The following is a 25762-nucleotide window of genomic DNA, read 5'->3' on the forward strand; positions in this document are numbered from 1 at the left end:
TTCCCTTCTTTGTTGTTTATTATAATTTGTAATTATTATTATTATTAGTTGTTTGTGTATATATATGTATATGTTTTGTTTTTGTTATGTCTAATTTCTTTAGTTATGATTTTGTTTCTTTTCTTTTCTGTTATATTTTGACCATTGTGGCGCATTAGGAATTCCTATAATGCTACAATGGTCCAAACTTTAAATAAATAAATAATATATCAAAATGGTAAGCTAGTATTATAAATGGTCTGTATCCAATGGTCAGTATGTTTGTGGTCAGTTAATAATTTAAATGATCTGTAATTATAATATATAATTTATAGAAAAGGGTTATTATTTGAATAAAATAATCAGTAATTCAAAAGAAGGACACTCTCATGAACAGTTTGATGATGTTTATTTAAGATAATTGGAAAACACGAAAGGAGAAATCAAATATAATAATAATATTGTTAAATAAGCTAAAAATCAACGTGCAAATATCTAATTTTTTGACAGTTCAAAAAAAAATAACGAAAATACCGAAAATAGTCTTGGTCAAGTAAATCAACGGTGTTTAGACCATTCCGAGATACATGTATCAGAGAATTCAATATGTTGTCTAACAACGTAAAATATTGTTCTTTACTGACCACTTTTATGAATTTATATTTACGTTTAAATTGCAATATACGTTTTTATATTTGTTACTGGCCAAAAAGTTTTTTGCCTTTTCTCCAACTCATAATATACATACTATGTACATTGATTCTCATAGTATATTATAATAGGTACGACTCGTCACTAATACATTTAGTTTTTTTGACTTGTTTGGAGATAAATATATACCTATATATAAATTATATAATACACTATCATACCTTTACATTTTCTCCAGTCTGTTTTATTCAAATGTAACGTGAGAGCATGCAATCGTATCCAATTGATTCAACATACATACATACGCAGTTATTGTAAAATGTATTATGTCTTTCATTAAAATGTAATGATAGTAAATAGCATATTAGCAAGCAGGTACAGACAATGATTTAATGGTTAGAGCTTATGAATGCATATTTCGGACTTTTTTTAATTTGCATTATGTATTAAAAAAACATTATTACCTATCAGATTAAACGAATTCATGATGTAGAAGTTATATGATGGATAAGAATGTTTTGTAACAATTTTTAATTACGCTTGAATTGAGTGTTCCACATGAAAAATGAAGTAAAAATATTATTTTTAGCGTTAAAAACATACGTTTGCGTAACATAACTTTCTTATATACCATTGCATATATATAACAAGTGGAGTAAAACATGTTTATTGTTTACTCCATAAAGTTATATTATGTTTTGATGAAACTTTTTTATACAAAAAGAAATCTCAACCTAACACAATGAGACTGCAGAACACATATATTAAAATATATTGTAGTCACGTATATATATTATTTATCAATATATTTCACGAGTCTGTATTATAATAAAGTGTGATTACAAAACAGACACCTAATATATTGTGTTTCAAAAGTGGGTGTTGCTTGATTTTAATGCTAAATTATCTTTATGAGTAACAGCATTCTCGTTAGTATCGATTTGTTAGAATTTGGGAATATTGATTGGTATTTGAAAAATAATAAAAAAGTGGTACAAAATAAACATTTATTTACTAAGTAAAATATTTACTAAATAAATCACATGAGGGCACACCAATTTTCTATACTATTAATACTTCAAACAAATCTGTGTATTTTTGTACTTTGTACACGATTAACTAATAATAATGGAATGTCACAAATAAAATTAAGCCAACCGGTGTATCCATATTTTAAACAGTACCTATACGTTGAAAATCAAATTAATACATAGTTATGTAAATTAAAATGAAAACGCGGCTTTATCTTCCTCATAACTTGTTAGCATTGTATAATGATTACTAAACTTCAATACATATGTAATTGAAATATAAACCAAAACAGATAATATTGAATACTTAAAATTGTTCAATTTTTAACCTATTAAATATACACAGGAGAAATTTACAATTCAAATAATGCTAAATAAATAATACTATAAAAAAGTATCAATATATAATATCATTGATAGTTTACACTACAGTGAAAAAATTTCTAATTCAAGAAAATTATCTAATTCACAATAAATTTAAATTATACTTTACAATATCTAATTCTAAATAGCCTATTAAGTTAAACTAAATTTTTCATTTTAATATCAGCGTTTTTCAGGTAAACGACAATACAACTAAAGGCACCCAACAACATATACATAAATATCCAATATATATGTATGTATATAAAATAAAAATGGTTAGTCATTTTATAAACGCAAATCAAATTTTATAAACGCAAATGAAATTGAAAAAAAAAGGAATTAGGTTATTTTCAAACTTAAAATACTCTTACAAACAAATTTAATTTATTGAAGTTATCAAAAATATTTTGACACCAAAATAAAGCGTGATCATTTATTTATCTAGAAGATAAAATGTTATTTGTAAAAATTTATAATTTTATTATGTTGTTGAAACAGATGTTACATTTGTAGTATGTAATATAAAAGGACCAGCCTTTGAGAGGAAAAAAAAAAGTGAAAATATATAATATTATTCGACTAAGATGATTCTTTAAGTGTTTCGTATTCAAAATATCTATTGTGAGTATAATAAAATTATAAATTAATCTGATAAATAAAAAATATATTTTTAAGAATAGAAAGTCAGGACGGATGTGTGATTTCCTCTCACTAAGAGGAAAGGAGGCATATCTTTTGTTAAAACTTCCAACCATGCCATATACAATGGTGGTGAGACGAGAGATCTCCTTGGCATCGGCAATGTCATTACAACTAAACTCGATTTCATCGAGTGTTGCAATAAAAGCTCTCTCAATCGAAGATATCTGTATGTTTTATCGCGAACGGCCAGCAAATCTGCATCCGATAAGCGAGCTACAAAAACAAAAATTTATTCTTATTTATTGAATCTTATTTTACAGTTGTATGTAGATTAGAAAATATGTATATTAAAACGAACCACTGTCAGTATCTTCTGAATTTTCAGGTACAAGAAAATCAGCTATAAGCCGATCAAAGTAAGCGATTGAACTGTCGTCAGGTTTTTTCGTGATATCAGGAATAAGGATTAGATCAGAACAATCTATACGGAATTTGGCCAACAGTGATGCCATACTGAAAATTTAGCATACGATTTATTAATAATATGAAATCGGACTAAAAGATATGAGTGCACTACAAGTAATTAAATAATTCATACTTTCTCTGCTCAAACTCCAATTCAGCTTGTTTATTGGCAAGAGTGAAAATTCTTAATTTACAATTTGTCCAGTTTCTTCTTGTCGATATTATGTAAGGTAATAATAGAGTTAATCCTAAAATGTAAAATGACTTAGTAAAAATCGATTTGATTTATCACATAATCTAAATTGAATTTCGCTATTGAACATTACCTCCATCATCATAGAGCCACCATACATCTATGGTAGCGTCAGCTCCGTGTTTTCTTTGGAAATAAGTCAGATTTTGCAATGTGAGACTTGGAAGTTCACCACCATCTGTACCACGATACTGTGACCATTTCCTTTCTCTCTCTGCAGTTTCTCCACTTCGTCCGCCAACAGCTTCTACAACAGCGTTCATTACATCAGCCATCTTAGACGTGGGATGCTTACTGAAAACGATTTGAACAGCGTTAAATATACATATATATCCAAGTATTAAAAATTAAAAAATAAATGTGTAAAATTACCTTGTTTCGTTTGATGTACTAGTTGTTTTGTTTGTCGTATTATTTGGCAAATTTTCGGCATTGGGATCGTCAGATACTGCCATCGATCGTGGCATTGAAGGTGAAGCGGGTGTTGACATATCAGATAAACTGCTAGCTGTAAATAAAATAATATGATTAATTGAAATACATAGTTTTTTAATCACATTATTATTAAACAAAAAATAAAAATCACCTTGAGATATTTGAGCATAGTTCTGTCCGTGTACTAAGCTTTCACTGGATTCTCTGTGACTTGTCATAGTTTTATTAAATGATAAATCTTTAGTGGCGTTACTAATGTCGATCGTTTTGTCACCATCTTCAAGAATATGACTATAGTTGAGACCGTCTTGTAAACGTAGAATGACGATAGCCATGTGTACATCGAGTGCTTTGCTAAAGTGCATGATTTTTAATTGATTTTTTTTTCAATGTAATGCCATATATGGAATAGAAACAAAAACAAAAAGACTTACTGCAGTACATCAACATATTCAGTTAGTTCTTCATTGGGACATGTATTCCAATCAGATTTGTATCCCACTAATAATATGTTTGGCTTAAGCTTACCTACACCACAAGCCTTAAATAAATTGAAATAAATAAATTATTAACACTCAGATTATAACAAAGTAAAAGTAAAAAAAATAAAATACCTGAATAAGAGCATTTGCACCAGATTGGAACGTAACATCATCAACGACAGAATAAAAAGCCTTAACCTTATGTTTGTCAAACCATTGATAAGATTTATTTATAAGAGCACTGCGCATTTTATTGTTGATTTGTCCCTACATTAACGAATAAATAAGATAAATGACTTTGACTATTCGCACACTACTTTTTTTTAGAATTAAAAACTTTACCTTGACAATGTGACCGCATAACATAAGGGACAAATTTTTCGTAATCAGATATGTGAAGTGCACAAGAGGTGGTCTAGCACCTGGCATTCCAGTCAATACGAGAAATTGTGGTCTGTAATTTTTAACATGCTCTGAAACACAGTTCAGTTGTTGTACAGATAATAAAGCCTGTTTATATGTTTGTGCTTGAGTAGTAGATCCCCAATTTACATCTGAAAAATGGTTATCATGTTGTTAACGTTTTGAATATGAATCTGCATTAAAAATTAAGTTCTATCAAAATTTACCAGGCTTCCGATATGACACAATCAAATATAGAGCAAGCACCACAGATAGTGTAAGTAAAGCCGTCCACCATGAAATAAGGAACATGACAGCGACACACAGAATTGCTCCGAATAACGAGAGCCACATATTATAGAACTAAAAACGTAAATATGATATATTATACATGTATTCTAGTAATATATATTAGAATGTAGAATTGTGTTAAATAATTCATACTCTGAATGTTGGTCTCCATCCAACAGGTTTTGCCAAACTAGCATGGAATGTGCTGAAATTAATCAGGGTATAAGCTGCCAAAAAGAAATTTGAAATCAATGGGGCAATAGTGTTCAGGTCACCTAAGAATAAATAAAAAAAAAAATTAAAATAAATTTGTAATTGTGTATATTAAAATGATGAAATGAAAGCATTAATACCGATCAAAATGAAGCAAATCGCAATGAAAAATGTAAGAACGTATCCTCGAACTGGTTCATTATTTTTGCCATAACCTTTAGCGAACCAAATGATACCTGGGTACAATTTGTCTTTGCACAGTGCCTATAAAATTTCAATATATTATAATCAATCATTAATTTACCAATCCGTAAAAGTAATATGTATACGAAAAGTACCTGAAACACTTTTGGTGCTGATACAAGAGATGCGAGCGCTGAAGACAATGTTGCTGCAAAACAGCCAGCATATATAAGTGGACCAAATCCTGATACCAATTCAATGACCTTAAAATTAAACAGGATCACAATAGTCAATGAATTTGATGGGTTTGTTTTATTATATTATATTAAGGTTTTAACAGAATAATTAGTACCTGAAAGCTGTTATGCAAGCCGTAATTACACCCACCAATAGTGCAATTCCTAAATGTGCCATTTAGATAGTCTTCTAAGTTTCCAGTAGCTTCTCGTGCAACAGTCCATCCGGCCATCAAAGCCATGACTAAATACGACAAAGTAGTTAGAAATATTGCTAAGAGGGTTCCTTTTGGAATCGAACTTTGCGGATCCTAAAAAGAATAATTGTACGGTATTGTCTAATGTTTAACATAGGTATAGTAATATTTATTGATACAAGGCTAAGCTTAGATTGGTGTAAGCTTAGCCTCATAACAAAAAATTCTGTTGCTCTTAAAGATTTGGGAGTCATATACAATTTATGATCCAAGAATATGATCTAAGCATGCACTGCGCACCATATAATGATAGAATAACAAAATAATGATTTGGTCTTATTCTTACTATCATTCTATAAAAATCTAATAATTTTAAAAATTGTATGACATTCTTATAATTCCTTTGTACATACATTCAACGAATTTTTTATTATACGTAATACTTTTAAAATTAATTCACACATATTTTTATTATTAATTACGCCAAATACTAACTCTTAAATCTCCAGAAATATTTGCACCAGCCAATATACCAGTAGCGGCAGGAAAGAAGATAGCAAACACAGAAAAGAAATTATGTTCGACTCCATCAAATAACCGATAATCGGGCACCAAGTTTTCGTGAAGTAGTGTCACTAAAAGAAGCAAAAAATAAATAGGTAAATAAAAATCTGTTGATTTAATTTTCAAAGAAAATAAAAAAACCTCACTATTATATCCTAAAAATCCTTCAGCTCGTTCTGTATCGCTTTTGGGTCCGACAATTGTACCAATCATAAAGTCAACAATTGCCACAAGAAGTATAACGAGAAGTCCTTGCTGCGCTTTAGCTTCCCATTCCATACCGACAACAACTATCACAGTCAACACGACAATTGTAATGGATCCAATAATTCTCACATCCTATAAAAAAATTTTAATAATTAAACAATTCTTTATTTCTTCATTGTATTAATATAAATATTGTCTACCTGAACACCACCGTCGTATATGTAGGAACCAAATGATTTTAATAAGTCCGTCATAGATTCGCAGAAACCAACTACATACATAGCACAAGCGACTGCATTTGCCATAGAAAATATAAGACCGATTGAGCCTCCGAATTCAGGACCTAATGATCTGGATATCATATAATATGTTCCACCTGAAAAGTATTCATTAAAATAAAATTAAAAATTATAAACCTTCTAAATATATAACAGAATATAAAAGAAAAGTCTGAAACCTCCTTTTATGACGCCATTGGTGCTTATAGCAGACATAGACAATGCCGTGATAGTCGTCACTGCTGTAGTAGTCATAATTAATACCATAGCTTGAACTGAAAATTGAAACGTATAACGTTAATATTCTTTTGTATATATAAATATATACATAAATGATAGGAAACAATTTTAACTAACCTATTCCAGCTTGGCCGACAACCCACGACAATCTGAGGAAGAGCATAACACCCCAGATATTTAACAGACATCTTACTAGAACTCCTTTGATCCATCCAAATTTGAGAGCACCGTCGTTCACTTGATCTTTATCGTGTAGACCGCTGTTTGTTCCAGGCTGAAAAGACAAAAGCACACTTTATCTGCTGTTATCTGCTTTCAAACTATGTACAACATTTGGTTCAAAGCCATGTGTGTAAAATCGTTGTTTACTAAACGTCTATAAGCTCTTTACAATGTATATTACAATCATACTACTGAAAGATTATACAATTTATACTAAATACATATATCTACCAAATTTTCGGTATGTTATGTTATAAGAATACTTTTTATAACTTATTAGGTATACTTTAGAAATTGATTTTTCATTTTAACTAATTGGCAAACATGTTTTATCAGTTTTTAGTTCAATTTAATAATAGTTAATCTTATATTTATAACTGACAGAATAGTAAAATCAAACTGAAACACGTGAAAGGTTCATCGTATAATTCCAACATTGGACTACGGGGTTAGCCGAGCTGGCGCAATGCAATTAGACTGAGGTGCCACTAATTCCAACAGTCAGCTGAGGAGTTCGTTGATTCCAAGGGCAAGCCATCATCACCGATGCAACTGATTCAAATTGCGCGGAGGAGACCTTAATCGGCGACGTTTGCCGTACGTCAATACTGGCTAAATTGACAATCTGGTGATTCACCGTCTCACGTCTTTAATTGGGATCATTTTGACCTCATCAATTAACCTGGACCTGGAATTTACAGAGCTCCCGTAAAGTGTACTTCGTTATCTTCAAATTAGCTTTTGATTAATGAAGGCGAGATGCAGGCACGGATAACGTAAGAATTACATCATTGAACCGAACTGTAGAATTTAATAATTAACTATTGCAGTTGCAACATTTGTAATGTTAGTTTTATAAATTGTATTTCCATAAAATAAAAATAAAAAATGATCACATATATGTAAATATGCATATACTCAAAGTACATAACTATTTCACTCAACATATTTAAAACCTTCATATATTTTTGTGTAAATATACTAAAAAATCGTGAATCATTCAATTGAACAATTGTTAATTACTTGCATATTATTTAATTAAAGGAATCTATGTGGCAATTCAAAAAAAATAACGCCGTTCTTTGAAGATGCACTGCAGAAAAAACGTCATTAGAGAAGTTTTATGAGTTTGCAATATGTGGTATTTGTGCCACATCGTCACATGATGATAATTGATGAATAATTCAGCGGGTCACAACGTCGGTTGTCGTCGGCAATCCATGAATATAAAACCAAGTCAATAAAACCTTAATTTCACGCACCAGCACACGACGATGTAATCAGACACGTGGACAGTTCAAGTAGACAATGCTGCATTGTTTTCAGTAGGAAGGAAGTAACCTAATCATTAGAAGTGATAAAAGAGGAAAAAAATTCGACTGTAACTATGTATGTATGTATGTACTTGACATTTGACATAAATTAACAGGCAACATCAAAAAACTTTCTTCAGAAATAAAAAGCCAAGCGTTAATGTGGAATTTATTTATAAGAATCTTTTAAATTCAAACTTTCCATTATACAGTCAGTTGCATTAGCGGGTACTAGTTTCAGACCGGGATTGCTTCAATGTGAATTGATAAAGATTTCAAATGTTTTAGAACCCTTAGTTTACATGACGAATGTCAAGACCGTATCACTCATATGTACATGCTATCAAATTATGACTAAAACATTTGTACTATCCATCACTGATTTAATTTATATTATAATGAGTCAATTTATCTTGTGCTTATTTTGAAATAAACATCCAAAAATACTAAGTCTAAAATTTACGAATTAGGTACATAGACAGCAGCATGGCTCGGTGGTTGGGCTTTTGCCTAGCACCAAGAGGCACCGGGTTTGAGCCAGTGAGTTGGACCTCGATTGAAAAGAATTTATTCTGAGTATATGTATGTATTTGTAATGCTGCTGGTCAGACTTACATATATATTTGTGACTCCAAGTCGATCATTTCCTATCAGAGTTTGCCAATTTTCTGATTTCATTTTGAAACGGTTCCTCTATTAAATTGGCTAACAACCATCCTACCTACTATGTCACCACTAATTGAGTATGTACAAGTTTAAAATTCATAGATGTCTCGTTATTTTCTAGTTTTTCAGTGTCTCGTAATTCAGCGACTTGTGTAATAAAAATGCTGCATTATTTGTAATTGGCCATGAAGGCGCATTGGGGTTTACCTGTTAGGCCTTCCTATTTTATATATACAGTTTTATACATATACATGTAGATATGTATGTATAAAAATAAAATACAATAAAATAAAAATAAAATATAATAGAAATAATAAATATACAATATTTATACAGAATTTTATAATTAAAAAAGAAACAAATGAGTTCTTGAAGTTAAACAAAAGAATAAGCAGTTAAAAACTTCTTATCTTAAAATGCATAGTAAAAAAAATACTATGAATGATTGAAATATATTTTTATATGTACATATATTAGAAGTACTTATTTATGACTTTAATATGTAGATAATATGAGTCATCCAATTGCTCTTCTTAAAGTAATTTTAGTACACTTCAAAGATTATGGTTGATTTTGAATCGCAAAATTGATTGCAGCATGTGTTGAATTTAATGTTTATGTTCATTTAACTGCACCATGGAAACAATGGAATAAAAAATATTATAATAGCACATATTAACGACTTGTATAGTTTTGAACGATTTCCAAATGAAAACAACCTACATAATTCGATTCGAACGATTGGTCGATTAGAAAGAACATCTAATTTACTGAAAATTCGTCGTAGAATTAAATTTCATTAAAAACCAATTAAAAGAGTTGTGGGATCGTGGGTCAATGAGTAATAAACCAATTGATAAATTGGGTTAACACTAAAGCAATTCTAATAAAAAGTCAACGTTGATCGAGTCTACAAAGAACACAGATGTACATATTTTATATGTACCTATACCTATAATATAATATTTATGATCTTGTATTGCAGTTTCTCAGCAGACAGACAGTTATTAAACTTTCTAATCTTTTCGCTGAGTAAATTTCATCATGAGCAATGTTTCAGGCTCTATGACGCCGACGATGATGCTGCGAGATGAGGTGATTCATCGTTACGCCGAATTGTTTACCGGTTATGACGATTGCGGGAAATATTGCCTCAAAAGAGGTCAGAAACCATTCATATACTATGTATGTATATTTCGTACACAATTCATACGTCACATTTTTTTTGGTTTCCAAAAAATGCTCGTACAATGTGTATGTGCATATTTGTAAATGATTTAAGATAAACTGCATCCAAACGTCACTGATGACAACGGGCCAAATATTACTCAGCAAAAAAGCTTTTACCACGTAAAAATACCAAGAAGAATTTCTCAAACTCAAACAAACAAAAAAAAAAAGAAATTATCACTACATATTATTAAAGTTTATTTATTATGTTAATTATTTTTTTATATGGTGCGCATATGAATATATCACTTTTTCTCCTGAAAAGTTTTGCTATGTACGCATGTTTCGGATTCAAAGACCATTTAATTACAAGCTTTATCTGTCAATATAAACTGATCGTTTAATTAAAATATTGTCCGTTAAAAATGGTCACTTAATAACATAGTTTATTAAATATGCATATAAATTTTCAATTCCATGCATAAAAATTATGTATAGAGTGCATTTCGTATATGTACATATGGTACGTATGTACGGTTACACGACAATTGGTGCAAGTCCAAAAGGTTCAACGACAAAATGTGCCCGAAAATTACTAGATAAATATACAATAAAAAGTTACTTTTTCCATTAAAATAGGAAAATTTAGGATTTTTGAACATTTTGTCGCTTGAACATTATTTCCGTGGACATTTTGTCGCGTGAACATTTTGTCGCGGGTACATTTTGTCAGTGCACTAATTTTCGGGTACATTTTGTCGTTGAACCTTTTGGACTTGCACCAATTGTCGCGTCCCCCGTATGTACATATACATTCTCTATTTATTCTGAGCTGATACTAATCAGTGGTCGTATTCATTCAGGAAATTAGAACAAATTTTCCACGTAATTAATACGGTATGTATTTATATAATAAGTACGTATGCATACATATGTATGTATATCGAAGGTTTACGCATTAAAGGGTTCAAGCCAGAACGAAGACTTTATTTTAAACACGATAATGATCGATGCTTATGCAAATCGCCATTCCGAGACACGAGTTGGGAAACTGAGTGTCCTTTGTTGCACCGTGCTGGTGATGCACCCAACTGCATCTCGATTTACTGAATAATGCCAACTTTACAGAATGCGATTGTATGAATGAGTATCGTTTTCTGAAATTAGCATGTGAATAGGACGATGAAGCGAATTCGAAAACAAACGTTCGATACGCAGTTTTCATGAATTTTGAAACGCTCGATTTACATACGGAATGAGCGCCCATGCTATGATACTTCGTACGTCGTACACAGATGCGACAATTCTTCGACGAATCGCTTACAAAACGCGCTGATGAATGACGACTATATTTGTAAAATTTGAAACGGCATCTAATTGACCAAAAAAAAAAAATGGCGACAATTCTTAGGAAAATCATGTAAAAAAATCGAGAGGAAAATATTATAATTCTAGCATACCGATGATATGTTATAAACAAACAAATCGACAGTAATTTTTTTGTCAGTTATTAAATATAAAAACGGCCAGTAACTAAATTAAAAAATGGTCAGTAAATATTCATAAAAGTGCTCAGTAAGAAACATTAAACGGTGAGTAAAAACAATAAAGATCAATATATATGTATGTTCAACAATATTTTACATCCTGAGACACCACGCATGCTGAGTTCTCTGATTCTGGTATCTCGGTCGGTCCAAACATCACTTTTCTACTTGACCAGGACTAAATTTGATATTCCCATACATGTATATTTTAATACTGTACTATTTGCATCTTATTTTTTAGCTTGAAGCCATTTTCTAACAATATTTCATGTATTTTTATAGAAATGTACAGTGGTTTGTTATCTATTTTCATGTTTTCCGATTCTCTTTAAAACACAGCATCGAACTGGTCAACAGTGTCCCTCTTTTGAATTACTGAATATTTTGATAGTATCTAAATACTAACTTTCTTATATAAATTATTGATTATTTCTATTAATTACAGACCATTTAATGACCGATGGATACAGACCATTTAATATATTTATGACAATTAATATATTTATGAATGAGCAACTGACCAATTAAATACAGGCCAAGTACGGGAAATTTTCGTAAATAAATAAATTGCTTGTAAAAATACAATTTTATTTATTCACTTCTAATTAGACTTCTACATATAATATGTTATGGATTCCTAAGATACATTTATATCTTCATATGTATATAATTTATTAAAATCATCTTTTAATTTGTTTCATTTGTGTTAATATGAACATTTGACAAATATTTAGAGGCTTTTCTAAGAAGTCGTACTAAATCAAGTAGTACGTACTGGAAAATTAAATATATGTAGTCATTCAAAATTATATCAGTAGTATGTAGTAAAACCTTTAGATCATTAGATCATCGAACTATAGTGAATGTTGAAACTCTGATCAACAGAGTAGTTAGGTATATCAATTGATGTAAAAAAATACATATATTATAAAAGAAAATATAATGGATTATATTTTCAAGCTGTGCCTGAAGCTTTTGGAGATATATATACTATGTACATATGTAATGCTTTTCTATGTAACTTATAAGTTATAACTATTAACCTAAATATACATACATATATACATATGTATATAATTCTAAATATACATACATATATAATTCTGAAAATTCAATATGAATTTAAGCACATACGATTATAAAAACCATCTGTTTGAGAATCATCGTGAATGCTTTATCAAGATTTCACTAGCAATGTATGTAGTATGGTATTATGGTAATTGCTTTTTCGAGAATACCTGAATCACATTATGCAGTACTTGCGTATTCGACGGTAAATATTCATAAATAAGTTTACACATATGCATATCATGTTTTCTGTAATTGTGCACAATAGCGTTAACGCAAAAAATTTGGCTATAATTGGGCACATAAATTGTTCATTGCTGTCTATTAGATAAGATAAGATTTTTAATGCGTGCGGATGTTCGATCATTAAAAACCGGTAGTTTGTATCGCGTAATCGAATAGTTTAAATATTTATGCAAATATATTAGTTCGCAAATTCAATTTGGGATAGGGTAATTTGTATCCTTTATCATACATACATAGATGATCTAACAATCAAAATTGCAGCGTCGAATCAATACCCTCCTTACAATTAAAAAATCTTCTTAAATACACTACATACTTAAATAAATATTTATGCGATTTTGCTATTGAGATTATGGAAATCGAGTTTTCAGCCGTGAGAATTCACATAAGGCGATAATATTAACAACTTTGAACAAGACTTTTGAAGAATTGTATTGAAAAGCTCTCAATTTTATACCAATGAACTTAGACGCGTATAAAAATTGGCAATAGACATTGCACAATTTTTATTAGCAGCCTCAGCGCATATACAATGTGGTGCAATGATGTACATACATACATATGTCTGTATGAATTATAAACAGGCATTTATTTGCAAATCCAAACATTGGTATATTGCAAACATCGACACAGATTTGGCAAATAGACGACACCACGTACTGGAGTCATGGTCAAGTGTACTACTGGAAGAGATCACGTAAAAATGTTGGACTTATTTTTTTAACCCGTTCGTTGCTCAACAATTTGTCACGGGACACGGACACATGAGCAAACAAGGCCAACGTGAGCAAGAAATAGCCTTCTGAGGGGATAACCTGCCATGGTATTAGCAGAAAATCAAATTTTCCATACATTACATAAAGACCTTAGTCGATAGTAATAATTATTAGTATTTCTTCTATTTACAACCAAACGTAATTGTCTACTGCGTAGCTGAATAAACGATGAAACCATGGTTACTGAAGCAATAAAGCGATAAAGGATATAAAACAGTAGCTTATCTTTTGTAAATGGCACAGACCGATTTTGTTTTAACACCCACACGATTACTGGATGCAGCTATTTTTACTGACCAAAGATTTAATTTGAGATGGATAGAATATTACGTCTTTAAATTAAACGTATTAAAATTTTAAAACCGCAGTGATGTACATATGTACATACATATAAATGCATGTACGCGTGTCCATATTGTGAATGATTGCTCTCCACATATTAAAATTATTGCGCATTTTAAAAGAATATGCGAGATCGAGCTTGGTTCGCAATTCGTAACAGTTATGAATGATGACATGTAATATGTAAAAAAAACCTTGCTCCAGTAAGAACAAGTGACACAGATAATACTTTCATGAAGACAATGATTATTTATTTATGTAAATCAGCATATTATGATATTTGAGCTATAATTATAGCTATACACAAAAAAATTATGATATTTATAAAAATATATTTCTTAATCAAGCGTTAGTTGATTGCAATGTACAAACGTGTGTACTTGTACAAAAAGCAATTTGTATGTAGGTATTTTTACCTTATTTTTATTTATATTTATCATATAATTGCGTAGAGAAGTGCGTAGAGTGCAATAAGCACGAGTATAAATAATAATCGAAATCGCTGTGGGGGTGACCGTCTTTTCTCAGCACGTTGGTTCAAGTAAATATGCAATAATGCATAATTGTAATATATGATATGCGCTCGTGAGGTGCATAAATGTGAAATAAACAGTTGTATTTAGACAACCTTGTCTACAAATAACTACATACATAGAGATTATAACGCTAGAATTTCATTGTATACATTAATAGATAATATAATATTAATAATGTATTTTATAATATCATAAACAAATGCACGACGATAATTAAATACGAGTGAAGTTCACGTCATAGATATTACATTTATTTTTAAAATTAGATAATATAAAGAAAGAGTAATTGTACAGGTACATTTTATTTGCGGTTACCCAATAAGTAAAGTAGACTACAGATGACAGAATATGTGTCATTAAAATTAGCTAAATATGTATGTATGTAAGGATAAATTAAAAAGAGCAGTTTTGTGTAGCAGTGTTAACAGCAAGTGTGGTATTTTATTTTTAAATTTAATTAGGAAGTTGACACATACGATGAACCGTAAGAAAACACAGCTCTTGCATTTTTATTGATTGGAGATATTTTCAATTTTTTGCATACATACATACTTATTCTGCCTTAAGAAAAAGATCTTCGTATGCTCGGCATAACAGAGAGAGAGGAAACGAAATACGTGGGTGAGAAGTAAAACAAGGGTAGTGGAATGGTAACCGAGTGAATGTACAAGGGTGAAAGAAAACCCGCAAGGAAGATGGGTATACGAAAAAAAATATGTGAGGTATTTCTTTGTTTGAAATTAAAATACGAGCATATTGGCTGTAGATGTTTAGAAATTATAAAAAAGGAATTCAAGCATTTGATTATTAAATTCAAATTAAAGATTATGCTTTTATTACACATTCACTTAGAAGGTTGAATATAAACGCAAACGTAAACAATAATACACTTAAAATAAACACGATAAAATCTCGAATAAAATCTGCAATTGTAGGTTAAACAATACAACTCTAAGCACAATGCACATTGAACGAGTATTCATTCAATGAAAAACGATGCATTTTTCACGAGTGGCGTCAGTTGCATTTTATGCATGGTACATTAAATGCGCATTGGAAACATCGGTGCATCGAAGCGCTTATTATTATTGTTGCATTCATGAGCGGTAATAATCGCATACATGATGAGAAGTTTTACTTCCGAAAATAAACACACAATGTGAAAAAACATCTCCATCTTGGCAACACGTTCCGAGAGTAGCACGAGTGGATTTTGTAAAAACAATCCTTCAACACTTTTTATTTATGAAATGACAATCGAGCTCAATAATATACGTATTTCCAGTAAAACGTGGAGCTTTTTTTGTACATAGAGTGCTTACAACTTGCAACTGGTTTATGTGCAGTTAAGTCGTGTGTTTGCAGAGCCGCACCTTGAGCCATTAAGAGCGAAGAGATTCATTGCACTTCGAGTCGAAGTGCATGTGTGCATAAAATTTAAACGTGTCAGGTAAACGTAAGGGTTAAATCGACGTCTACGTGTAAATCGGCACGTCAAATAGTGAGGAAATAAATAATATTATGATCATTGACGACCTTCGTGACAACGAGTCTCCAGTTTAACCACCTTTGTTGTCCAATAATGACCAATGGAGTGAACCGAGACCCTTCAACCTCTAATGTCAAACTGCTAATTGGTATTTATCGCTGACTTAAGAAGTCACACACACGATATGATGGTACGAATTCGGCTGCAATTCCTTGACACGGAAATTTGCGAGACAATAGTGAAAGCACGTCCTGTTTCAAGGCGAACGGCGGGTCACACTACAGTCAAACTTGCATAGTAACAAACGATTTATTTTTAGCAAAATCTAGCCAATTTTTTTATGTACCAATCACGAAGACTTTGAAATATAACTCTAAATTTTACGACACACAATATGAAAATAGAAAAAAAATCCTAATCCAGTTTTACATACGGTGCGAGGAGGACAAAAAGACATTTCTAGAATTCTCAAGCTGACGATTCGTTTGTAGTAGGTTAAGCGACCAGAATATTAATGCTCGTATAGTATTCTGGTTGAACAACAGGATGAGAAATGTTACAAATTAATCGCCGGATTTAGGTTTTTCTGTCTGCAATACTGCAATAAAAATAGAAAAGAAATAGTACTTTTTTTGTAATTGGGATCAATGGATCCATTAATTTAATGATCTTTTCGTTAACTATTATACATATAACAAATTAAAAATATAGCTTAGCATATATGTATATCAGGGCTGTAGAGTCTGCGTTGGAGTAGAAGCATTTCAAGCGGAGTCGGAGTCGAAGTCCGAGTCGTAAGAAAATCAACCGACTCTGCCTCCGTTTTTTATTATTTTGTTTAATTAATAGTATTACGATATGCGTTAACTAGAGACTCTAATTGTATTGAAGTAAATTTTATTAAAAAAAGTAAATAAATTGAAATTTAGTATTTTTTTTATAAAGATCATGAATTTAAATTACTTACATTACAAATAAAATCATTAAATTGCACTTATTTTGATGTGTTCTAGCCAAAGCCGATATTACCTCCGTCTCCTGCTTTTTTAATTAAATTTATTTGTTTGTGTATGAAATTATACACATACTATGAATGTACTTACTTTTAATTTATACCTATTTCATTACCAATAATTCAATAAATTGGGTTACATGTCAATTTTTAGTGATTTTTTTTAATTTTTTATATTTTGAAAACTATTGTTATTTTTATTACAAATAATTTTATACGTTGGCAAGAAAAGTCCATCTTACAAAAATCGTTCAAGTCGGAGTCGGAGTCGAATCATAAAATAAAGCCCGAGTCGGAGTCGGTAAATCCGACTTCACAGCCCTGATATGTAATGTATGTATAAGTTTTGTGACATAACTAGAGTACAAAAAAAAAACCCGAATAAAACGACAGTTATAGCAATACAATTTATACGGCGATAAAATCTTTCTACAAACCGGTTGTCAATAGATAATAAAGTTTTACAATCGAAATCATTCATCGAATTGCACTTACCACTCCACTACAGATGGTACCCAATAAATCCGTTTATTTTTGAGGTCAACGATAAGTGAACCCGAAACTCCAACAATTTAAATCAGAGATGCAATCTCACAATTCACTGTGGGCAATGATTGATCTGCATCTGACCGTAAATGAATCTGCGTTGCAGCTGTAAAACGTGATGAAGCTTTGCATGCCCGATTCGAAATTATAGCTTCATAAGAAGCACGTGATTATCAACAATTTATTTGTATTGGTATCATCTACATATTTTCCCTATGAACCCATTATATTCTATTGTCGAGGAGAAACTTGTATTACATATGTATAAAGCGATAACCAAACCGAAACTAAAACATGCGCATCGATCGAGAACAATTCAGACAGGAATCACATTAAATTGTATACTTTTCTAAAAAAAATTAGAATACAATTTGAATATAATGTATTGTAGTTTCTAGACATAGATATGTACATAGTGATTGTATGAATCATAGAGTTCAGGATAGATTCAAATCGAAGCTGCTATGGAAATTTTAGAATAAATCACTGGCTGTGTAGGAAGTCGTCTATTATGTAGGTGTATAAGAAAGCATTGTCGCTTTTCAACTAAACTGTAGTACATATAGAATTATCATCATTGATATTAACATTTGATGATATTCAATAGTCAAATTGATGTCAGTATAAAACAAAATATTTCACTAGTCTGAACACAGTGCTGTTTATTTGTTGCAGTTAAAAATAGCATAGCAATACAACAATACTTGTTTTTTATTAGACATAAATTATCTTTGTAAATTTCAGCGAACAGTTATTATTGGATCCTTCTACGAATTTAATGTTGGTTCTCGAAGATTAATCCCTAATTTACTATGAGTATAATCATATTGTATCTTATGCAATACAAAGATGGAAGTAAATGTTACTAGGAATTTATTCTTTACGGTTAATAAGCCTCGTGTCTTTATAATTTGCGAGATAAATCTGGTTTCAAGAGGTCGGTGGTTCGCAAATTGCACACGTATCTCTCGAGAACGGCGTTCTTTTCAATAGAATCAGAACAAAAAAAAAAAGAAGAAGAGAAGAGTTGCATAGGATCGCAAAAAGTGGTTTAAAGCATTCGTTATACTGAGAAGTCTAGTGTGCTCCAAATAGAACACTAAAAGTTTTGGTCTTGGGAAAAAAAATGGATGAAGCGTGTGTCATTATTCAGGCGGTGTTTTCCAAATGATAAATTTTCCTTGTTTGGATTTCGCAATATATTTAAGAGGCGACAGTTTGAGGAGGCAAGAATTGTATAATACGTATTCAGTTCAAAAAAACGGTACTAGGACAAAAACATTCACGTACCCCCAGGCCAAAAGCGGCACACATGCGAATAGTCAATTAAAGTGAAAATTTAATCTGTCTGGAGGTTTGGCTATACCTACATACATATGCATATTATCTAACAGTCGAGTAAAAATACATACATATGTATGTATGTAGGCACTTATATGTCAGCCGAGTATCTGAATTCGCGATTTTCCGGTCTGAAGCAGCTTACACATGTGTACTGTTGTTTTTGTGCAATTGTTATAAAAAATGGACAAAAATCAGTGGAACGAACTGCTTCCGGCGGTTGATCGGAGCACAAAAGCCGATCCAATGATGACCGCTTCGCGTCCAGCTCAATTTGTTCTGATCAACTTTTGAACAGCCATGAGCTATTTCAATCTGCATATATGTATGTGTTGTCCTTTGACACAGTGATGCTGAAACTTCACTGTGAGATAGAAGAGCTTTCAAGTTTAAATGCGCGAAGTGGTGTATTTTTAGATGCATGTAGTACTTGGATTTGTACAGAAGCACGGTCGATACACACCGCACACGTAAGTATGCAGATCGCGACTCTAGTGACATTAGTAATCACTTTTCGTCGTATTTAGCAATTCGTAGAAAGTGATACGGGTCCGTTGAACCAAATGGCAATTTAAATTTTCTCTCATCGCTTGCGAACTCTACCTGCGGGATTAAACAATCGTTGTGTTGTTTAATCCCGCATTTAATCAACAATTATAATCATCAATCGTTGTGATGATTATAATTGTTGTAACCTGATGGGATATATGGGCTAAAAATAAAACTGGAATTGGATAAACGATGCTGCGACCGCTATGGGACGCCGCTCCAATTGAACAAGCGAAAGGCAAAGACGACGGATGGAAGTGGTGCGAAAACCAATCTCAAGGATCCATTGTTAGCGAATTTGGAACCAAATCAAGTCAACCAGCTAAGGTGAATCGCAAAAGAACATCAGTCCTCGTTTTTATGAAATTTGCCACACAATTTAGTGTCCTGGGAAAAGTATTACAGTAGTTTCTCGTTGCCTTTTAGATTCAACGATTAAAATTAATACAATAAAAAATTATATTTATGAAAAATCATGAGAAAACGTCACCGATTTTGTAAACTTTTTAAAAAACGATTTTGTAAAACTGCGTTCAAATTAGGACACAAGACGCGCACGGACACAAAACGCTCACGATAAGACAAAACGATGAAGGTCTCGTGTCTTAATGTTTAGTGTTGTTTAGATGATTTGTCTGCGACTGAATTAAATTATTATTAATTTTACCAATTTTCTATTGGCAAAAAAAATTTCATATATTTTTTTATTTTTTTTTAAATTCTATAATACGAGTACATTTGTGTAACTTTTAAAGCGTCTCCTTCTCTTTTTCCCATGGAAATAACAATATTGGTTTTGTTATTATTGATTTTAATTTTATTTGTGTACAACGGTAGGACTGGTAGTCTTATTAGCACGCGACCAAGATTTTTTTTTAAATTATTTTGAACAAATCTTTTCAAACCCAGATTTATATAAATCAATGTGTCTTGCCAGGGACGACGTATGGATGCGAAACTTGGTAATTGAACGCCAAAATGCTGCCTAAGGTCATGTGTACTCAAAGAAGTAGATATAGAACGCCGTATGCTTGGCATAACGAAGAGAAATAGGAAACGGGATACCTGGGTTAGAAGTATGACAATATACATAGGTTGATGTAATGGTGAGAATGAAATAACAATGGACGAATCACGTAGCTAAAAGAACGGAAGATAGATGAACGAAAGAAGTGCTCGAATAGTACCCGAGAGAATATAAAGGGGTACAAGAAAGGAAACGGGGGAAATGGATGGATGAAATCATAACAATATGTGGGATGAGAGTGCCCAAAACAGACGGATGGAAGCGAATTGGAGAGACCTTTATTCAGCAGTGGATGGCTAATGGCTATGAATGATGATGAGTGATGACTGATGACATATACATATTTTAGTCTATTAAAGATTGAATTTTTAAGATATTGTTGTTAAAAAAAATGTTTTAAAAGGCACAACATACATGTTTGCGGAAATTATTTGACACTACGTATTTACATCCCTGGTCACTACGGAACATAATATCTAAACGAAATTCCTTATACAATACAGCTGAAATAAAAATTTCAGCAAACCTTTGATCATAATTTAATTAATCAAAATGATTGTGTTTATATGATGTTTGGAAGTTTATTTCTGGGAATTGTACAATGGCTTTCGTCAATTAACTCAACTATGTCCAGGTTGATTACGAATAACAAATACACACATTGAACGTAATTGTTCTTTGCCCAACCCACAACATTTAGATACACAAGGTGTATCCGACATGGCAATGTGTGTACATATGTATGTTTGTATGTATGCACATATATGTACATACAATTATGATTTATAAATTCAGGTAAAGAATATGGATCTAACAATAGAAGTACAAATTTAATTTTCAATTTTAAAGAAGCTCGATGATTCGTAAATAAGTTCCCTAGAATATGAAATGAAAATTAAGTTTTTTTGTAATATTATTGAAAAACAAAATCTATAAGAATATAAAGTTAACATTTCTCTATTATGTACATACATATGTATATAGCTAGAAGTGATGCACATCATCATTATATGAAATATTTTCAAGGGTTTATCATCCAAAATTGTTACAATTCTGTTGTTCTAATAGCAAAACTTATTTTACTTTATTGATGAATTATTGCATGGGTTATTTAATAGTGACCGAGATATTGACAAGATCGGTCACGGTCAAAATAGTTACGGGTAAATGTAAAAGCGTCAATCGGAAAACTCAGCGTTTGAAAAATTTAGAAAATTGTCTGCCTATGAAATATGTATCAATTAACTATTGAATCGTAAATAATTCTATAAGATAACCTTAAGTTTTTATTACATTATTACCAGTGGTGTAGTGCTAAATAAAAAAGAACCAGGCCGGTGTTTAATTTTTAGAACCCCCCCCCCCCCCCACTTTTATCCTTACTAAAAAAAAGTTGTATTCTAATATTGGTAGTTGAAATATTTATAAAAGAAATCAAATAATAATTAACACATATTCTTGCTTGTTAAAATTATGATGTATTTTTTTTATATTTTATAAAAACTTCCATAATGCATCCTCTTCAACATCTTTGATTTTGCAAAACCCGTGTTTGTGTGTCAACAGCAACATTTCCCTTTAGCAATGCTAAAACCATGTTACTATCAAATTTTAACATGTGAATTTAGAAATGACTATTCATTTAAGCCGAGTTCCCTCATTTTATTTATCCTCAAATGCGTATGGTCAATAATTCAAAAAATGTTTTCTTTCGAAGTTTTTTAGTAGTTTTAGATAAAAAAAAGCCATTACATTTCATTAAACGTCTTTTAAATTTCATATTACTATTCGATTGTGGTCATCGAGTGTTAGAACGAGAGTCTGCTCACAATATTTGGAATACAAAAATTTTTTGTGAAATTTTAGTCGAAATTGTACTCGAAAAACAATTTTTATATCAATCAAGTGCCAAGGCGGCGACCTGGCCCGACTACACCACTGATTATTACTCAACCGTCAAAAATTATAATTTTACTAATCAGGGTCCGTAAATATAATATGTAATTTCCGTAGTAAGAATGCGAATAAGAATCGGATATGAATTCACTGAAACGTCAGTGTGATTATAATTTCACTGTATAAACTTTAGGCATATTTCAATTTCTACAAAGGACGGAAATATTGGCATATAAATTCAAAATCGCAAAACATAATATATAAGAGTTGGGTACTAGATATCTTCTATTTCGAATTAAATATTGAATTTACTAGAGATGTTGAATACAACAGGTAGGTTTAAGAAAATGGTGTCTAGACAGGCGCCAATAAGGCGCTGAACCCTTTCAGTGGCGCTCAACAGGTGGCACCGTTGCTTGCACGTGACAAGTGAGCACGCCACGTGCGCACAACGTTGGCAACGTTGCACGACCGGACGTTTTTGTAATGCGGTTTTACTATCGGAATCATTGGTCGGCAACTCTACAAAGGAAAGAAATTAAATGCCACATATTTTGCATACATTTTTCGAGCATGAACTCAATTTTAAATGTAAAATAAAAAAATACTTCAATATTTGAGGACCTAAAAAATGTTAAAGTTTACTTTTAAAAATAATTGCCCAAAAAAAAAAAAAAAATTCGGCAGCCCTAATCATCAAATATATTAGGGTTGCCGCTAAGTCCCCTCAATTATATTTCGAAATTATTTTTTCTCGCTGCAACGACATTCATCGATAAACATTATTTTAACGCTCGTTCTTCTTTCGAGATATTTTCATTGGCGACGTCTCTGTGCAATGCGTAAACAAAAAATAGCAAGAAAAAACTTGTATTTAGATGATGAGAGCGTTATCTTGTTCTTTCCAAGGCATACTCGACATCTGTTCAAATACAGTTGCGGTGAAACGGAGCCATGAGAGCTCAAACTCAGACAGCGTGTCGAATTTGGTATATGTATGTAAAAAGTTATGCATGTGTATTAAGTCTATGATCTTAGCAGAGAGATTGCGTCGTCTGAAGATTAACCAGATCCACAATAGAATCATTGAATCATGCGACGTTAGATCACCAAAAAGAAGAGAGAGTGACACATCGCGAATTGGAGCAAATTTGAATACGTCAGAACATTGCTGATTAATTCGCGGAGAAAGCTAAAGACAGCTGGAATTTAAAATACTCTTGTTCTATATTGAACATTTTAAGAGTGTTCTATATTATTTTCTTCGATTCGAGCGGTGTGTCTTTCAGCGGCTTTATATAATTCTGGACTGAGTGTATCGACGGAGCTATTTAAAGACAGATTCCAGGCGATCTTTAGTCGTCGTAGTTTTTTAAGATGGCTCCAGAGTACCGACGTCCGAGCTGAATGATCCATCGACAACAGGTTTTTACCACTACTGGTTGGCAATCCTCGAGAATTTATGCACTCGCAGCAGCGACCAAAGAATTTAATCAACTGCGGAGAGACATCGCATGTAAGAATTCCAAAAGGTTCGAAGGTTGTCAAAGAAAGGTTTTCGACCTCTGATTTTATCTTCGGTGAATTTTGATATGATTTGTGAGACCGCAAAGAAACGAAGGACACCGGAATAATGCAGTTTGAGAATTTATATACATATATACATACGTACATATGTATATTGCATATAAATATGGATAACTTTTTTTAATTTTCCACTGGTTAGGCACGATCGTAACACTTGAACACCAAACCGCAACTAATTTACTTGTAGAGTGACAGTGAACGATATCGTATTAAATTTCACATTATTCACCACACGTAGACAAAAAAGGTTTGCTATTTCTACAACGATAATGATTTAATTTTAAATAAATATTTTTATGAAAAGTTGTCCTATACATACATATGTATTTGAGCATCCGTCCGAATAAAAACTCACATTTTAAATATAATATAAAAAATAAATATTGTTCGATTAAATGAGTAAAATCAATAAATTTATTTATTATTTAATAATATAATTTTTCAAAATAAAAATTAAACCGTTAACTAATTTGTTGTAATGTTTATCTAGTCGGGACGATGTAAAATATCTAATTGAAAATATATACCTTTAATCTATGTATGTATGTATTTAGAATGTACATTATACATACATATGTAGTTGCACAGAAGATTGAAAAGAGACCTTTCTAAATACGGAATATATATATATATATATACAATTGAACTTTATATATGATAGTATTCACTAAATACACGGAACTTCAATTCACCTACTTTACACTTAAAATTCGATACTATTCACTTGATACACCTTAACTTTATTTCTAATATTGATATGTTAAATATCATTAAAATAAGAAAATTAAAACATGTACATATGTACATAGTATCGTGAATTTTTAATTGAACAGTGTTCAATTTGCAATTTGAATGTTTGAGATATTTTTGAAGAAAGATGATATAATTTTGTTTAAAACTGAGTTGTCAAGGATTGTCGTTTCATCTTTGTCTTACGTCTGTTGTGAAATATTTTACTTGCTTCCTCTTCACTCGAATCATAATTATTGGTTAATTCAAGAAGATTGTTCATCTTCTATCTTTCATCTATGATACAATATAAATTAATCAATTGATCTATAATATATTATGCTAGCATAAAATACATTCTCAGTTTGATATTTTTCAGTGTTCTTTAATCCCATGGCCAGATAGTATTTTATGAGCATATTGTTCGCGTAGCATGCTACAAATGAATCGACGACTTTATATGCAAAAATAAATATTAGAGATGATTCGGTTAAGAATCTTCGTCAACAAAACCTAGCACAGAACTAAAATACACACAGTGATTTTGTGCACGCGACTAAAGAACGAAAGATTTAAGCAAGGCGC

The 25762-nt window shown here is 31.3% G+C and overlaps 1 protein-coding gene across 1 annotated transcript in view; it reads right to left on the reverse strand.

Moving 5' to 3' along the window:
• Window positions 1-1624: 1624 nt before the first annotated feature.
• Window positions 1625-25762, reverse strand: part of Ncc69 (sodium chloride cotransporter 69) — a 36872-nt gene continuing 12734 nt past the window's right edge. Inside the window, exons 4-22 of the mRNA XM_077429663.1 lie at window positions 7233-7389; window positions 7055-7150; window positions 6798-6973; window positions 6537-6729; window positions 6322-6461; window positions 5746-5940; window positions 5549-5656; window positions 5351-5474; window positions 5151-5272; window positions 4934-5069; window positions 4647-4858; window positions 4437-4571; window positions 4257-4363; window positions 3974-4176; window positions 3760-3895; window positions 3461-3681; window positions 3268-3382; window positions 3028-3182; window positions 1625-2942 (exon numbers count right to left, since the gene is read on the reverse strand). Of these exons, the coding sequence (XP_077285789.1) occupies window positions 2698-2942; window positions 3028-3182; window positions 3268-3382; window positions 3461-3681; window positions 3760-3895; window positions 3974-4176; window positions 4257-4363; window positions 4437-4571; window positions 4647-4858; window positions 4934-5069; window positions 5151-5272; window positions 5351-5474; window positions 5549-5656; window positions 5746-5940; window positions 6322-6461; window positions 6537-6729; window positions 6798-6973; window positions 7055-7150; window positions 7233-7389 (2976 nt within the window). The 3' untranslated portion in view covers window positions 1625-2697. The remainder of the gene's footprint in view (window positions 2943-3027; window positions 3183-3267; window positions 3383-3460; window positions 3682-3759; window positions 3896-3973; window positions 4177-4256; window positions 4364-4436; window positions 4572-4646; window positions 4859-4933; window positions 5070-5150; window positions 5273-5350; window positions 5475-5548; window positions 5657-5745; window positions 5941-6321; window positions 6462-6536; window positions 6730-6797; window positions 6974-7054; window positions 7151-7232; window positions 7390-25762) is intronic.

The sequence above is a fragment of the Arctopsyche grandis genome, chromosome 4, assembly GCF_051622035.1.
Source record: "Arctopsyche grandis isolate Sample6627 chromosome 4, ASM5162203v2, whole genome shotgun sequence".
Taxonomy (NCBI): domain Eukaryota; kingdom Metazoa; phylum Arthropoda; class Insecta; order Trichoptera; family Hydropsychidae; genus Arctopsyche; species Arctopsyche grandis.